At 46.6% G+C, this 18300-nt stretch overlaps 1 protein-coding gene across 3 annotated transcripts in view; it reads left to right on the top strand.

Moving 5' to 3' along the window:
* Window positions 1–18300, top strand: part of NF1 (neurofibromin 1) — a 419128-nt gene that overhangs the window by 92670 nt on the left and 308158 nt on the right. For all 3 annotated transcript variants that reach the window (XM_073589728.1, XM_073589727.1, XM_073589726.1), the window contains exons 18-21: window positions 13614–13687; window positions 13799–13882; window positions 15067–15507; window positions 15689–15828. In XM_073589728.1, coding sequence (XP_073445829.1) covers window positions 13614–13687; window positions 13799–13882; window positions 15067–15507; window positions 15689–15828 — 739 coding nt within the window. The remainder of the gene's footprint in view (window positions 1–13613; window positions 13688–13798; window positions 13883–15066; window positions 15508–15688; window positions 15829–18300) is intronic.

The following is an 18300-nucleotide window of genomic DNA, read 5'->3' as shown; positions in this document are numbered from 1 at the left end:
ATGAAAAAAATGTTAACTCCGCCTCCGCAGTATACACCCCTCCGACCGGCAGTAGGACAATCAGTTTTGCTTAGTGTCAGCAGGAGGTGGACAGAGGTCTCTCGCAGACCCATGCCTACCTCAATGTGCGTCGTTCCTTTTCAGGTAACCATGGAGGGATTCAGAGTAGATATGCCACATCTGTATTCCCACACCGGGATTATGAGTACGGCGTGTACTGCCACCCCGTATCCTCATGAATCCCGCGGGCAGGACCCTATCCCCTAACACAGGACTCGTGTTCAGGTGGCAGCTCCTGGTCCTGACCTTCGTCTCCCATCACTCGCCCACCAGAGCCTGATGATCGAGAGAGACGCCCTGCAGAAAAGGTTTGGGACAGCAATCTTTTCATGCAGGTAAACTGACCTCTGTTACGGGGTAAACTGGAGGTAAGATCACACCTAACCACTTGTGCCCTCGACCCACTCCCGTCTCACCTCATCCCTAACTTGGCCACAGTCTTCATCCCATCTCTAACACACCTCTTCAACCTTTCACTTACAAATGGTGTCTTTCCCTCATCCTTCAAACATGCCTCAATCACACCCATCCTCAAAAAGCCCTCCCTTGATCCATCCTCTTTGTCTATCGCCCGATATCTCTTCTCCCTTACGCCTCAAAACTACTGGAACAGCATGTATATCTTGAACTGTCCTCCCACCTCTCCTCCTGTTCCCTCTTTGACCGGTTACAATCTGGCTTCCGACCGCATCACTCAACCGAAACTGCCCTAACTAAAGTCACTAACGACTTACTAACCGCCAAGAGCAAGCGACACTACTGTCCCCCTTCTCCTGGACCTGTCCTCTGCCTTCCACACCGTAGACCATTCCCTCCTGCTACAGACTCTCTCATCTCTTGGCATCACAGACTTGGTCCTATCCTGGATCTCATCATACCTAACAGACCGAACAGTTAGTGTCTCCCTCTCACACACCACCTCCTTACCTCGCCCCTTGTCTGTTGGTGTTCCTCAAGACTCTGTCCTAGGACCCCTACTATTCTCCATCTACACCTTTGGCTTGGAACAGCTCATAGAATCCTACGGTTTGCAGTATCACCTCTATGCCGATGACACGCAGATCTACCTATCTGGACCCAACCTCGCCTCCTTACTGACTGAAATCCCACAATGTCTGTCTGCTATTTCAGCCTTCTCTGCTCGCTTTCTCAAACTGAACATGGACAAAACAGAATTCATCATCTTTCCCCCATCTCACTCTACCCCTCCACCAGACCTATCCATCATTGTCAATGGCTGCTTTCTTTCCCCAGTCCCGCACGCTCGGTACCTTGGGGTGATCCTCGACTCTGCGCTCTCTATCAAACCACATATCCAAGCCCTCACCTCCTCCTGCCCCCTCAAACACAAAAATTTTTCCCGGATCCGCTCATTCCTCAACCACGAAACCACAAAAACACTAGTGCATGCTCTTATCTCCCGTCTCGACTACTGCAACCTCCTACTCTCTGGCCTCCCCTCTAGCACTCTGGCTCCGCTCCAGTCCATCCTACACTCTGCTGCCCGACTAATCCACCTGTCTCCCCGCTATTTTCCAGCCTCCCCCCTATGCAAGGCCGTTCCCTGGCTTCCTATTGCCCAGACTCTCCAATTTAAAACCCTAACCATGACATACAAAGCCATCCACAACCTGTCTCCTCCATACATGTGTGACATGGTCTCTAGGTACCTACCCGCACGCAACCTTCGATTATCTCAAGATCTCCTTCTCTACTCCCCCCTTATATCTTCTTCCCACAACCGCATACAAGACTTCTCCCGTGCTTCCCCCATACTCTGGAACTCTCTGCCGCAACACATCAGACTCTCACCATCAACAGAAACCTTCAAGAAGAACCTGAAGACCCACCTGTTCCAACAAGCCTACAGCCTGCAATGATCCTCGGTCTACTGAACCACCCGACCTGCTCTACCCTCTCCTACTGTATCCTCACCCATCCCTGTAGACTGTGAGCCCTCGCGGGCAGGGTCCCCTCTCCTTATGTACGTGTGTCCTTTGTCTTACACATGTTTATTATACTTGTCTATATTTCCCCTTTTCACATGTAAAGCGCCATGGAATAAATGGCGCTATATAAATGCATAATAATAAGAGAGGCTGCAGCCTTGTATGATCTGCTCACCAGCCGCTCTGGCTGAATGTGACCGCTGTAATCAGCACTCGGGCTTGCAGCCCATGGCTCTATACTTAGTTTAAGAGCCAACACTCACTTTCAAGCAGCAGCACGGTTCCAGCCTCCTCACGTGGCAGCGTTATGGCCCTGGGCTCCATCAGGAGCCCAGCACGCCAGATTCCGTCTCCCGGCAGGCTCCGCCCCCTGGCTTTCTCTTCCTGTACCAGCGCCATCTTGGTGCTCCAAGAGGCCAGAGCAGGGCCCTGCCCACCAATTCTGGGCAGGGATTTCATAAGGCTTCTAGACAGCGGCAGGGCTGTTCACCTTCGCGCTCTCATTAGCCTTCGGGCGGCAGCTGCGGCGGGGACACAGGTCGTGGGTATGTGAGTACTGCACTATAGGTTGCTCCCTCACTCCACTCTCTACCCCCAGCGGTCGGCACCAGGTAAAGCATGTCAGTATGCCCAAGGGAGAGCAGTCCCGCTTCTCCTCATCCGCTTCAGTGACCTTGGTCAAATATTTTGTATGTGCCAAATGCAATGTCAGGCTTCCTTCAGGTCAGTCCTCGCCACTCTGCTGCTCAGATTGCAGCAGACCTACGGTGTCACCTACGCTAGAGAGCAGGGGCAGCCCCCCCACTTTTCCTGTCAGAGCTCCCACATTACCCCAGGAGCAGGAGGAAGCCACCTTGCCTGCCGCCCAGGGGCCATCTATCGCCACGGGAGACAGCGAGTGTCCAGGATGGGCCTCTTCCTTATCTAAGTCTGTGGCCGACCTTACCAAGGTATCACAGACCTTGGTAACGTTGCTTAACAGATTGCCACTTCAGACTCCAGTGGACACAGGAGCACAAAAGGAGCCTCCTTTTGGGCCTTCTAGAGGCCATAAAAGGTTTAGACGGGACCACCAACCCAGGTCCCCTTCTCTCTCCATCTCACCTCCAGAATTCCTCTGGCCGTCCGCCTCATCCCCGGAATAAGGCGAGGCATTATCAGAGACACACTCAGGGGAGGGTTCTGAGTACGGAACAGAACAGTCCCAGGTCAAGGATATGGTTCAGGGCCTCATTGCCGCAGTCAATGAGACTTTTAACATTGGGGACACCACATCAAAACTTAATCAGGTTTTTTCATTTAAGCTTCATAAGTCCCCCTCTAGGGTCTTCACCTCCCACAAGAATTTTGAGGAAGTGTTGGCCAGGGAAAGGGAAAACCCAACCAGCCGGTTTCAGAGAGGGAATCATTTTGGGATTCTATATCCCTTCCCTCCAGATCTCACCGCCAACTGGACCGCCTTCCCTTCGGTGGACCCACCAGTGTCCAGAATCGCTACCAATACAGTCCTCCCACTCGCCAGTGGGGCAGCCCTAAAAGATCCCAATGATAGGAGGATAGAATCCCTGGCAAAATCCGCCTTTGAGGCAGCAGCCGTTACATTGTGTCCAGCCTTCGCCTCAGCAGCTAAGTCTGTAACAGAATGAGCAAAACAGCTTAGACAGGGCATATTGGCCGGGGCACCACCAGCGGAACTGGCGGAGTTCGCTGATCAAATCTCTCATGCTGGGAGGTATATGCTATCAGCAGCCCTGGATGCTGCGTCTTGCGCAGCTCAAGCTTCCAGTAACATGGTAGCCGTCCGGCGGACGGTCTGGCTAAAGGCTTGGCAGGCTGATTTGTCCTCAAAGAAATCACTGACCAATCTGCCGTTTCAGGGCACCCGGCTCTTTGGGTCAATGTTAGATCAAATCATTAAGGATGCAACGGGGGTTACAAGCTCCCTTCTCTCTCAGGCCAAACCTCGTCGATATGTGTTTTCAAACTTAGGGCTCAGCCCTTTCGCCGTACCCCAGCGACAGGCACTTATGCTCAGGGCCCGCAGAGGTCGCAAGCACCGAGAGATAGGAGGAAGGTATCATTTCGGGCCACCCCGTCATGGCATTCCCGCAGTTCCAACAGCAGAGCTACCAGGCCAGGGCTGGGCAGAGCCACTTCAGCCTGACGCCAGCAGGGAGTCCAACTGCCTTTCCAGTACCTCTCCCAGACTAGGAGGCCGCCTTCTCCTCTTCAGAGATGTCTGGCAGAATTCAGTAGAGGATATCTGGGTAAAGGAGGCAGTATCAACAGAATCATAGAATCGTAGAGTTGGAAGGGGCCTCCTGGGCCATCTGGTCCAACCCCCTGCTCAAAGCAGGATTCGCTAAATCATCCCAGTCAGATGTCGGTCCAGCCTCTGTTTGAAGACTTCCATTGAAGGAGAACTCACTACTTCTCGTGGCAGCCTGTTCCACTCATTGATCACTCTGTCAAAAAGTTTTTTCTAATATCTAATCTGTGTCTCCTCCCATTCAGTTTCATCCCATTGCTTCTAGTCTTTCCTTGTGCAAATGAGAATAAAGATGATCCTTCTACAATGTGAAAGCCCTTTAGATATTTGTAGACAGCTATTAAGTCTCCTCTCAGTCTTCTCTTTTGCAAACTAAACATTCCCAAATCCTGCAACCTTTCCTCATAAGACAGGGTTTGCAGACCGGGCACTATTCTGGTCGCTCTTTTCTGAACTTGCTCCAGTTTGTTGATGTCTTTTTTAAAATGTGCCCAAAGCTGGACACAATATTCCAGATGAGGTCTGACCAAAGAGGAGTAGAGGGAAATAATGACTTCACGTGATCTAGACTGTATGCTTCTGTTAATACATCCTAGAATTGCATTTGCCTTTTTTTCTGCTGCATCACACTGTTGACTCATATTCAGTCTGTGATCTATTAGTATACCCAAGTCTTTTTCACATGTGCTGTTCCTTAGCCCTATTCCTCCCATTCTGTATATGCTTTTTTCATTTTTATTGCCCAGATGTAGTACTTTGCATTTTTCCCTGTTAAAAAAACATTCTGTTAGTTGCTGCCCACTGCTCCAGTATATTTATATCTTTTTGAATCCTCTCTCTCTCTTCTCTAGTATTAGCTATCCCTCCTAGGTTTGTGTCATCAGCAAATTTAATCAGTTTACCCTCAATTCCTTCATCTAATTCGTTGATAAAGATGTTGAACAATACAGGGCCCAGGACAGAGCCCTGTGGTACCCCACTTGAGACATTCTTCCAACTGGATGTGCTGCCATTTACAACCACTCTTTGGGTCCGATCACTAAGCCAGTTATGAATCCACCTAACAGTTGCCTTGTCCATTCCATACTTAGTCATTTTTTTCAATAAGGATTGTATGAGATACTTTGTCAGATGCTTTGCTGAAGTCAAGATATACTATCCAGCATTTCCTTGATCCACCCAATCAGTGATTCCGTCATAGAAGGAAGTTAAGTTAGTCTTACATGACTTATTAGTTACAAACCCATGCTGACTGTTTAATCACTTCATTCTTATCCAGGTACTGACATACATGTTTAATAATTTGTTCAAAGATCTTTCCTGGTATAGAAGTCACTCACCGGCCTATAGTTGCCTGGGTCCACCTTCTTCCCCTTTTTGAAGATAGGAACAACATTTGCTCTTCTCAAGTCTTCTGGGACTTCTGTTCTCCAAGAATTTTCAAAGATTATGGAGAGGGGTTCAAAAATTTCTTCTGCTATCTCCTTCAGTACTGTGAGGTGTAATTCATCTGGACCTGGAGACTTGAATTCATTTAGGTTAGCTAAGTGTTTCCTCACTATCTTTCTGTTTATAGATATCCTGGATTCTTCTATTCCCTTAATAGGACAGTGAAGAACAGTTGATGTTACATTTCCTTTCTGAGAGAAAACAGATGCAAAATAGGAATTTAAAAGTTCGGCCTTCTCAACATCCTGTCTTACAATTTCATCATTTTCATCCTGTAAAAATCCTATAGCATCTTTGACTTTTGCTTTTGACATATCCCCAAAATCCTTTATTATTGCTTTTGACATCTCTTGCAAGCCTCAATTCATTGTTAGCTTTAGATAATCTGATTTGTGCCCTGCAGTTTCTGTAGACAGCATTATATTCTTCTTTAGAATGCAAGATAGACTTCAACGAGCTTCCGCGAGATCGCTTCTTTCTATCGCAGCCACCAAAAGACGCTGCTATGGCTCTAGGTTTTTTTGCGGCAATCAACTCTCTCCTCAACGCAGGAGTAATCGTCCCCGTTCCCGAACAGGAACGTTTTACCGGCTCTTACTCAAACCTGTTTATGATACCAAAAAAGGATGGCTCAGGTCGTCCCATACTAGACCTCAAAAGGCTAAACAGATGGATCTGCTTGCGCCATTTCAGGATGGAATCGATTTGGTCAGTAATTACGTCTATGGAGGATCAGGAATTCCTATGTTTTCAGGGACATCAGAGGTTTCTGCGTTTTGCTGTCCAAAAGCAGCATTTCCAGTTTCTGGCCCTGCCATTTGGGCTGGCAACAGCCCCCAGAATTTTTACAAAGATTATGACAGCAATGGTAGCTATATTAAGGGTCAGAGGAATAATATTGGTACCAAATCTCGACGATAATCTCATCAAGGCACCCTCCTTCGCTCAGGCCCAGGAAAATCTACCGGTAGTTTTAAACACACTCTCCCGGTTTGGTTGGATCATAAACGGAGAAATCCTACCAAACGCCAACACAACGCCTAGAATTCTTAGGAATGGCAATCGACACCCGCCGCTCAAGGGTCTTTCTCCCAGAACGAGAGTGGATTACCCCCCAGCAGGGAATTCGCTCTCTGTTGAAATTCCGGCTTTTATCCTTTCGTGCTGCCATGAGCGTCCTGGGAAGAATGGTGGCAGCTTCAGAGGCAATAAACTTTGCCCTGTTCCGTTCCAGGATACGGCAGAGGAACATCCTCCTTAAGTGGGACAGGTCCAGCTCTTCGCTGGATCTCCCCTTCCTCCCCTCCATTCAGACCAGGGAGTCCCTCAAGTGGTGGCTGACCTCCCCCTTGTTCATCTGGGACGGCCTTTTCCCCCTGTCCACTGGCAGGTAGTAACTACAGATGCCAGTCTCCTGGGCTGGGGTGCGGTATTCCGCCACCTGACTGTCCAGGGACGATGGTCGAGGCAAGAATCCTCACTATCAATCAACATTCTAGAACTGGGGGCGGTCTTTCTAGCACTTCTACATTGGGAAAGATACCTCAACAACCAGCAGGTCCGGATTCAAACGGACAATGCCACGGCGGTGGCATACATCAATCACCAAGGGGGAACCAGAAGTCCCCGGGCACTGGCCGAGGTATCCAGAATCTTCAACTGGGCAGAAACCGCAATTTCGGCAGTTTACATTCCCGCCACAGACAACACAGCCGCCGACTTCCTCAGTCGGGAGTGGCTGGCGGCAGGGGAATGGTCCTTGCACCAGGAAGTGTTCCGTCAGATATGCCAGCTATGGGGGACTCCAGATGTGGACTTTCTGGCATCGCGATAGAACAGAAGGGTCCAACAGTTTGTCTCAAGATACCGCGATCCTCTAGCAATAGGGCTCGACGCGCTGGTCATTCCCTGGACCCAGTTCAGACTCCCTTACCTGTTCCCTCCCCTTCCTCTCCTGCCCAGGCTGCTAAAGAAGATCAAGGCGGAAGGGGTGTCGGTCATATTGGTCGCCCCGTACTGGCCCATGAGGGCCTGGTTCGCAGAAATTATCAATCTTCTCACAGGCACCCCATGGAGACTCCCCGACGGGGCAGTTTTACCACCCGAATTCTCGGTTGCTCAATTTGACGGCATGGCCGTTGAAACCACAATACTGAGAGCAGCAGGTTTTTCGAACAGAGTCATTAATACAGTGATCCAGGCTAGGAAGCCTTCCTCTTCCAGGGTCTATTATCGAGCCTGGAAGGCCTATTTTGGCTGGTGTGAGTCTAATCACGTCACACCTATGCCCTGTTCCCTGCCATCTGTCCTAGTTTTTCTCCAGGCAGGGTTAGATGGCGGTCTGGCCCTAAGTTCCTTGAAAGGCCAGGTATCTGCTCTCTTCTTTTTCAAAATAATTTGGCCTCCCGCTTACAGGTTAAGACCTTTCTGCAAGGAGTGGCACATACGGCCCCTCCTTACAGATCCGCTGTGGCTCCATAGGATCTTAACTTGGTCTTGGAAGCCTTGACAGGTTCACCCTTTGAACCCCTACAGGAAGCTCCCATGTCTTTGTTGTCCTGGAAGGTGGTATTTCTCGTAGCCATCACCTCTATTAGGCGGATTTCAGAATTAGCAGCATTGTCCTGTCGTCCATCATTCCTAATTATGCACCAGGACAAGGTTGTTTTGCGGCCTCCTCCTAACTTTCTTCCCAAGGTGGTATCGGCCTTCCACCTGAACGAGGATATAATCCTTCCGTCATTTTGTCCCGCTCCAACCCATCCTCTGGAGCGTTCTTTGAATAAGCTAGACCTGGTCAGGGCGATAAGGATCTATCTGGCCAGGACCGCTCCTTTCAGGAAGGCGGACTTTGCTCTTTGTTATCCCCAATGGGGTGAGAAGAGGCCTGCCGGCCTCTAAGGCAACAGTTGCCCGCTGGATCAGAATGGCAATTCTGGAAGCCTACCGGGTAAAGGACAGGGTGTGCCCGGCTGGGGTCAAGGCCCATTCAACCCGGGCGGTGGGCGCCTCCTGGTCGGTACACAACAGGGCATCAGCCATGCAGTTGTGCAAAGCTGCCACATGGTTGTCCGTGCATACCTTTTCAAGGTTCTATAAGGTCCATACCTGTGCTTCAGCAGTCGCCAGCCTAGGCAGAAGAATCTTGCAGGCGGCAGTGGTGAGTTCTCCGACCTGAAGGAAGTTTGTCTTTTCCCACCCCAGGGACTGCTTTTGGACGTCCCACGGTTTGTGTCCCCCAATGAGACGAAAGAGAAAACAGGATTTTGTTTGCCTACCGTAAAATCTGTTTCTCAGAGTCTTCATTGGGCGACACAGCGCCCTCCCAGGTTTTTATTACGTGTACTGAATATATGATGACTTGCATAATGTCTCCTCCTATTGCTTTTTCACTAACTGATTATCCTACAGCCGGTCGGAGGGGTGTATACTGCGGAGGCGGAGTTAACTTTTTCTCATGCATAGTGTCAACCTCCTAGTGACAGCAGCACACACCCCACGGATCCTGTGTCCCCCAATGAAGACTGAGAAACAGATTTTACGGTAAGCAACCAAAATCCTGTTTTCCTCTCGGGCCCCCTTGCTTTCTGTACGGTGGCCGCATGGCTCTAAAACACTAACCTACAGATTGACTCTGTGTCTGCAGGTTAAGTGTTTTTTGACATGACAAGTTCCCTTTAAGCAAGTTTGTTTTAGAATTAGTAGAAACAGGCAGTATGCTGGCTCAGTGGTTAGCACTTTTGCTTTCAACTTCCACCAAGGACGCTGTCTATGTGAAGTTTTTGTTCTCCCTTTGTGTGGGTATCCTCTGGGTACTTTGTTTTTCTCCCTTGTGTAAAAAAACATACTGAAGGAGAATTTAGATTGAGGCTAAATGCGTCAGTGATTTAAAGTGCGGCAGAATATGCTGGCTCTATATAAGCAAACATCATAACTAATAAGCCATGCACAGACTTTGTCCTGTAGTTTTCTCAGGAACTGCAATGCTCATCTTTATTCCTCCTCTGTATGTTTTGTCTCAGAATGAGTAGAAGAACAAAATAGAGCACTTGAAGGTTTTTCTCTGAAATGCTCATACACTTGTTTGTTTCTGTTTTGTATGTCTGGTTTCTAGTCTGATTTATAGCTTGCTTATTTGAGGATTTGGTAATGGTTTACTGTCCGTGCTGTCTTGATGGGGTTTCACATCTTCATTAATGGGTGAAATTGTAAAGTGCTTGTAAAAAACTAGTGACTGTTAATAATTTCCAATAAGGGATAATTTGCAGAGTGGAGGTAGTTTTATTTCTATAGATTACTGCTTGTTGCTAAAGTCATCAACTGCAGTTTATCATAAATGGCTGATTTCTTAGGCAAGGAGCGCAAAGCTGACACGTATTTTACCATAGAACGTGAAAGCACTACTCTGAAGATGTTCTGACGCTGGTGGGATCGACCTGCCTCTGCTTTCAGCATGGGAAAGTGCAAAATGTTGCTGCTCCGAACTGTCAATAATTCAGGAGTGAAATGTCCCCATAAACAGGCTGGTGAGCAGTGCGCTCCTGAAGAGCATGCATGTGAACAGCCCTTTGTAAGGGAACCTGTCACCAGAAAAAAGACTATTAACCTATACATGTTAAAGGGGTTGTCCTGTCCAAATTGTTAAGTCTGCTGTCACTCTGTAGTATCACTGTAGACTTGCGAATCCCCCTAGCACCCACACTGTGAGCTTCATGGATTCGCCGGTTACTGATCCGGGACTGGAGGGTATGTATGAATAAGGCCGGGGTCACACTTGCGAGTGCAATGCGAGAAACTTACCTCAATACCCGGCACTGCCGCCGGCACTCAGTACCGGAGTGTGCGGCTGCATGTCTTTCTATGCAGCTGAACACTCTGGTCCGAACCGCCTGCGGTAGTGCCGGGTATTGAGGCGAGATTCTCGCATTTCACTAACATGTGTGACCCCGGCCTTATACATACTCCCGGCCAGTGTGCGTGTCCTCGCTTCCATACACTTCCATACACAGTGAGATGGCCATCCAGTGGGTGTGGCCAACTGGAGGGCAAGGCCTCACTCCATGCAATTGTATGGAAGCGAGGCCACACCCACTGGAGGGAGAGTATGTATAACTTGTGCATACTCTTAGGTCCCTGGTCAGAAACCAGTGAATCACACAGGGTGACTGAAGTCATAGCAATTTTTATCGGACAACCCCTTTTAATTGTGTTTCTAACCTGCCTCGCACTTGGCCAAAATCTGCGGGGAGAAAACGAAGTAGAGAGCTGGGCCTGGGCATGGTCACAGCCGTCGCTCTTTATACTAAGAGCGGTGACTGAACCTGCGTCAGCGCTGCCCTGTAACTGGAACCAGAGCGCTGCCATGGAGAATAAAATTCATTTTCTCCCTGCAGCGGTCTGCTGTAATCAGTCACTGGACCGGTTATTAATGCTATTACTCTGCAGATTAACCCCTTATCTGCAGGATAATAGCGTATTCTCTGTTAGCAAGTTCCCTTTAACCCCTTAACGACCGCCGATACGCCTTTTTTTAATGGCGGTAATTAAGGGTACTAAAACCACAGCGCCGTTAATTCACGGCGCTGTGATTTAAGTGAATAGCGCCCCCCAGTGTCGGATTTTCTCCGGGGTCTTGGCTGCCAGGGGTAGCCGAGACCCCAGAGAACATGAATCGGTCGGTTTTTACCGACCCCCGCTTTTGCGATCGCCGTTATTAACCCTATAACGGCGACCGCAAAAAAAAAAAAGCCGCGATTTTACATTTAATTTCTCTCTCCTCTGATGTGATCGCACATCAGAGGAGAGAGAAATAGGGTCCCCGATCCCCCTCGGTACCTCTCCGTGGCCCTCCGTCCCCTCCCGGTGGTCCAACGTCCCGCCGGCATCCTCCGATGGGCGCCGCCATCTTGAAAATGGCGGGCGCATGCGCAGTGCGCCCGCCGGGGATCTGCCGGCTCCGGCTGGCAGATTCCATTCATTATTTTGATCACTATGATAAACGATCATAGTGATCAAAATAAAAAAAATAGTACATAACCCCCCCCGTTTATCACTCCCTTATATAGGCCAATATAATGAAATAAAGAAAATTATTTTTTTTTTCAGTTTTCCATTAGGGTTAGGGTAGGGTTAGGGTTAGGGCTAGGGTTAGGGTTAGGGTTGGGTTAGGGTTAGGGTTGTGCTAGGGCTAGGGTTAGGGCTCGGGTCACGACTAGGGTTAGAATTAGGGTTAGGGCGAACTAGAATTAGGGTTAGGATTAGGATTAGGGATTAGGGTTGGGATTAGGGTTAGGGGTGTGTTGGGGTTAGGGTTGGAGCAAGAATTGAGGGGTTTCCACTATTTGCCAACTTTGGGGGTCTAAAAATTGGGGTCTAAAAAATCACTTTTGTGGAAATAAAAAAAGACTTTTTATTTTCACGGCTCTGCGTTTATAAACTTTTGTGAAGCGCTTGGGGGTTCAAAGTGCTCACCACACATCTAGATAAGTTCATTAGGGGGTCTATTTTCCAAAATGGGGTCACTTGTGGGGGGTTTCCACTGTTTAGGCCCATCAGGGGCTCTGCAAGCGCAACATGATGCCCGCAGACCATTCCATCAAAGTCTGCATTCCAAAATGGCACTCCTTCCCTTCCGAGCTCTCCCATGCGCCCAAACAGTGGTTCCCCCCCACATATGGGGTATCGGCGTACTCAGGACAAATCGCATAACAACTGTGCGGGTATGATTTCTCCTGTTACCCTTGTAAAAAAATAAAAATTTGGGGGCGAAAAGATCATCTTTGTGGAAAAAAATAGATTTCTTATTTTCACGGCTCTACGTTATAGACTTCTGTGAAGCCCTTGGGGGTTCAAAGTGCTCACCACACATCTAGATAAGTTCCTTAATGGGTCTAGTTTCCAAAATGGGGTCACTTGTTGGAGGGTTCCACTGTTTAGGCACATTAAGGGCTCTCCGAACGCAACATGGCATCCGATCTCAATTCCAGCCAATTCTGCGTTGAAAAAGTCAAACGGCGCTCCATCCCTTGCGAGCTCTGCCGTGTGCTGAAATAGTGGTTTACCCCCACATATAGGGTATCGGCGTATTCAGGAGAAATTGTACAACAAATTTTGTGGTTGATTTTCTCTTTTAACACTTGTGAAAATAAAAAAAATTGGTTCTGAAGTAAATTTTTTGCAAAAAAAAGTTAAATGTTAATTTTTTCCTTCCACATTGCTTTAGTTCCTGTGAAGCACTTAAAGGGTTAATAAACTTCTTGAATGTGGTTTTGAGCACCTTGAGGGGTCTAGTGTTTAGAATGGTGCCACTTTTGGGTATTTTCTGTCATGTACACCCCTCAAAATGACTTTAAATATGATGTGGTCCCTAAAAAAAATGGTTTTGTAAATTTTGTTGTAAAAATGAGAAATCGCTGGTCAACTTTTAACCCTTATAACTTCCTAACAAAAAAAATTTTGCTTCCAAAATTGTGCTGATGTAAAGTAGACATGTGGGAAATGTTATTTATTAAGAAATTTGTGTGACACATCTCTGATTTGAGGGCATAAAAATTTAAAGTTTTAAAATTGCAAAATTTTCAAAATTTTCGCCATATTTCCATTTTTTTCATAAATAAACACAAGACTTATCGAAGAAATTTTACCACTAATATGAAGTACAATATGTCACGAAAAAACAGTCTTAGAATCAGCGGGATCCATTAAAGCGTTCCAGAGTTATAACCTCATAAAGGGACAGTGGTCAGAATTGTAAAAATTGGCCTGGTCATTAAGCTGCAAACTGGCTCTGTCGCTAAGGGGTTAAAGCAAACTGAAAGCATGCTTGAGGCATAGTCGCTCTTGTCTTCACTGACTAAATGCCATGGATGTTTTATTTTGTCTTTTAGGCAGAGCAGCTCTACAGAAGCGAGTTATGGCCTTACTTAGAAGAATAGAACATCCAACAGCTGGAAACACAGAGGTAAGGTATTCATTGCTGGCAAACAGTTCTCCTTTTTTGTGTTTGAAATGTATAGGTTATTATAGATCTCGAGTAACATTTCTAAATATTGCAATATGTCTTACTTTTTAGGCATGGGAAGACACACATGCAAAGTGGGAGCAAGCAACAAAGTTAATCTTAAACTTCCCAAAGGCTAAACTGGAAGATGGTCAGGTAGAGAAATGTTTGATGGATTTTTTTTGTGCAAGTTTGAAAATAGAATTGAATCCAACCTCTGTGTAAAGCCACTATTAATCTACTTAGTTGCTTAAAGAAGCTGCCCAATGCACTTTTGTTACTTTGAAATATTTGTGTTTAGTGTCAGTGTGTTAATATAGTCTTCTGCCACCTCCTTCTCCGCTGTCGAGCGCTTTTCCGCTCCTGTTCTCAGTGACGTCACCACTCTTCCTAATATCCAGGTCACACTATGCATTAACTGGAAATAACTTTTACAATGTAAGTCTGTAGAGCCTGGTTCTGACACTCCATAGGCTTATGTTGTTAAAAGCACTTCCAGGTCTCACACGGTGCAGTGTGAGCGAGAGAGAGTCTGAAGAGCGGGGATGTCACTGAAAAGAGGACCTGAGTGGCGCTGAATTCCAGAGAAGTTGGTGTTTGAGTTTATTAACACAGTTGACAGTACACTACATGCAGAGGTTTTGCAAGAAAAAAAGGTTATGGGAAGGCTTCTTTAGGCAAATTACAAAATCTCTAAATTCAGAATCCATATTTATGATTTACTTTGATCTTCTGTATTAGTTAATATTCCACTTGTCAAAGAAATCTTGCTGGGGTTGCTAACGTTTTATTACATAGGGCTTTGGTTAAATAGGTTTGATTTTTCGTAATATTAATGACACATTGGGCTACAAAATGACATATCCTTAGGCCATCAAGTTGTGATCAGCGGAGATCTGGAGCACCTATGATCATGAGGTTGAGGCTTTTTCAGATGTCCATGATATTCGGTCTGAAGTCGGATCGCACTATACGAACTGGCCACTCATCTGACCGAAGCGTGACGGCTTCATAGAAATATGTGAAGCTGTCCTGCTTGGGTCAGATGTGCGGCCAATCCGTGCATTGTGATCCAACATCGGACCTATTATCATGGACATCTGAAAGAGCCCTGACACTGTGATCAGAATGCAGCCCTACCAATCATTGATTATTTGCTTACACTTGTAGAAATACCTCAATGTTAGAAGTGGACAGCCTTTTTATCTTGCTCTTGAATTGTTTCAGAGAATTTCATAGATCGCCTTGTATTCTGTTGGTGAATTTTTAGTGGATGTTTGCCATGTTAGGTTATATGCTGTGTTTCTGCATATGATTCATTTAGTTGACTTTCCCTACAGGTCACAGAAAGTCTTCATAAGACCATTGTGAAGAGGAGAATGTCTCATGTGAGTGGCGGCGGATCTATTGATCTTTCTGATACAGACTCTCTTCAGGAGTGGATTAACATGACTGGGTTTCTTTCTGCCCTTGGTGGAGTATGTCTGCAGCATCGCAGTAACGTCGGACTTGTCACATACAGTCCGCCCATGGGCCCTGTAAATGAACGCAAAGGTTCTGTCATCTCAATGGTGTCTACTGAGGGAAACCCTGAAACCCCTGTTAGCAAGTTTCTTGACCGGCTTCTGTCTCTGATGGTGTGCAACAATGAGAAAGTTGGTGTGCAGATACGAACAAACATTAAAGACTTGGTCGGCTTGGAATTAAGTCCTGCGTTGTACCCAATGCTGTTTAACAAAATGAAGAACAATATCAGCAAGTTTTTCGACTCCCAAGGGCAGGTAAGGAGACGAGGCTAATGTCTTTTACACGTGTGCATGTTTAAATTTTAGTTTGGCAGTCTATCGGAGAAAGCAACAGTCCATCTGTCAGCAGCCTGCTTATGCCTGCACTTTCGCATCTCCCTTTGGGTCTCTAGTTAAACTGCTGATATAATGAGGTTTCCTGTTCTTTGCATTATAGGTTTTGCTTAACGACACCAATACCCAGTTTGTCGAACAGATAATTACCATTCTTAAGAACCTGCTTGATAACCACACAGAAGGCAGTCCAGAACATCTAGGACAAGCGAGTCTTGAGACAATGATGTTAAACCTTGTCAGGTAATCAGGGTATAACTTAAAGGGATTGTCCATATTTTATTGCACTTTATTTTTTTTAAAGTGAATTTGTCGTCAGGAGCCATATTTTTTAAGTAGGCTCTCATGTTAATTGAAAAATAACGGCGCTTGCTTGCCCAGAACGAATGCTACCTGAACTCAAGCCTGCACTGAATCTGAGCGCTGCCAGTCTCAGAAATTGTCACATGCTGACATACAGGCTGAGTTCAGGCCGCATTTGCTTTAGTAAAGGGAGTGCTGTTAGTCAAAAGTAAGGAAGTCCCCAAAAAATGCAAATTGAGGTTGCGTAATGGTGCACTGTTCTCTAAGCCGTGCCAAGGGTGCACCGCGAAGCCTCCTCTGTTGTATTTGAATTAAAAGTAATTTTCTCAGGCACCTTATCACTAATGTGTACAGTTCTACTATGGTTTTTCTAGAGGCCAAGCAGGGCTGTGGAGTCGGAGTCGTGGAGTCGGAGTCGGTGCTCATTTTGGTGGAGTCGGAGTTGGAGTCGGTATAAAATGGACCGACTCCGACTCCTAAAATATATAATAAATTGGGTACAGTAATTCAATGCAGGATGTGCTGAATATTTTTTCATAGGAGTTTGGGAAAGTTATGAAATGTCCTATAAATGGCTGTTATATTCCTGATCTAAGGCTACATTCACACACAGCGTTTTTCCTGTGTTTTTTGAGGATACGTTTTTCAGCTGCAAAAGCTGATCATCTTTTTTAAAAAACTGCATCACCTGAAAGGTTTTTGAGCTCATAGATAATGTTTTCAATAGCAAAAGCAGATTAGAAATCTGCTCTATCTATCCATTTATCCATATCTGTCTATCCATATCGTATCTGTACCAAAAAGAATGAAAACCGGGTAGTACACCAATATATATTCTGTTCTATCTAAATATCTTGATTATTGGATCATAAAAATGATTAAATGTCTGAGGTTCACATTGTACTACAATAAATTTTTCACTTAAATATAAGCAATATGTGTGGTAGTCGGAGTCGCGGAGTTGGAGTCGGAGTCGGTGTAAGGTAAATTGAGGAGTCGGAGTCGCAGGTTTGGCTTACCGACTCCACAGCCCTGAGGCCAAGTCCCCTGTATCACTGTAGAGCCGGTTAAATATGCATTTTTGGGTTGATACTCTTTATCAAACCACTTTGGAAAATCTTGTCAATGTTTTTCTTTTCGTTATATACACTGCTCAAAAAAATAAGGGGAACACTAAAATGCCACATCCTAAATATCACAGAATGAAATATTCCAGTTGCAAATCGTTAATCATTACAAGGTGAATTGTGTTGACAAAAATAAAACAAAAATGATCAATGTAAATGAAAATTAATATACCATGGAGGTCTGGTTTTGGAATGATACTCAAAAAGGCTGATCCAACTTCGGTGGAAATGCCTCAAGATAAGGAAATGATGTTTATTAGTGTGTGTGGCCTCCAAGTGTCTGTATTGCCTCCGTACAACCCCCAGGCATGCTCCTGATGAGGCAGCGAATGTTCTTCTGAGGGATCTCCTTCCAGAGCTGGATTAAAGCATCAGTCAGCTCCTGAACAGTCTGTGGTGCAACATGGCGCTGGTGGATGGAACGAGACAGGATGTCCCAGATGTGCTTGATTTGGATTCAGGTCTGGGGAACGGGCGGGCCAGTCCATAGCATCAATGCTTTCATCATGCAGGAACTGCAGACACACTTCAGCGACATGAGGCCTAGCATTGTCATGCATCAGAAGGAACCACGGGCCCACTGCACCTGCTTATGGTCTCAGAATAGGTCTGAGGATCTCATCCTGGTACCTAATGGCAGACAGGCTACCTCTGGCGTGCACATGGAGGGCTGTGCGACCCTTCAAAGAAATGCCTCCCCACACCATTACTGACCCACTGCCAAAACCAGTCATACTGGAACATGTTGTCACTCCTGTCCCATGTGCTCAGTGTGAATCTTCTCTTATCCGTGAAAAGCACAGAGCGCCAGTGTTGAATCTGCCAATATTGGTGTTCTCTGGCATATGCCAATCGCCCTGCACAGTGTTGGGCAGTAAACACCCACTCGTGGACATCTGGCCCTCCTACCACCCTCATGGAGTCTGTTTCTCACAGTTTGAGCAGACACGAATGTTAGTGGCCTGCTGCAGTTCATATTGCAGGGCTCTGGCACTGCTCCTCCTGTTCCTCCTTGCACAAAGATAGCGGTCCTGCTGCTGGGTTGTTGCCCTCCTACGGGCCCCCTCCACTTCTCCTGGTGTACTGCCCTATGACCTGGTATCTGCTTCATGCTCTGGACACTGTACTGATAGATACAGCTACCCTTTTCACAACAGCTCGCGTTGATGTGCTATCCTGAATGAGCTGCACTACCTGAGCAACTTCTGTTGGTTGTAGACACCGCCTCATCCTACGGTACAGTACCTCTGGTGGTGAGCGCAATGACAAAATGCAAAAGTGACCA

This window comes from Dendrobates tinctorius, unplaced genomic scaffold (assembly GCF_039654945.1).
Source record: "Dendrobates tinctorius isolate UK_male_01 unplaced genomic scaffold, ASM3965494v1 ptg000112l, whole genome shotgun sequence".
Classification (NCBI taxonomy): domain Eukaryota; kingdom Metazoa; phylum Chordata; class Amphibia; order Anura; family Dendrobatidae; genus Dendrobates; species Dendrobates tinctorius.
This window is presented reverse-complemented; position numbering and strand designations above follow the sequence as displayed.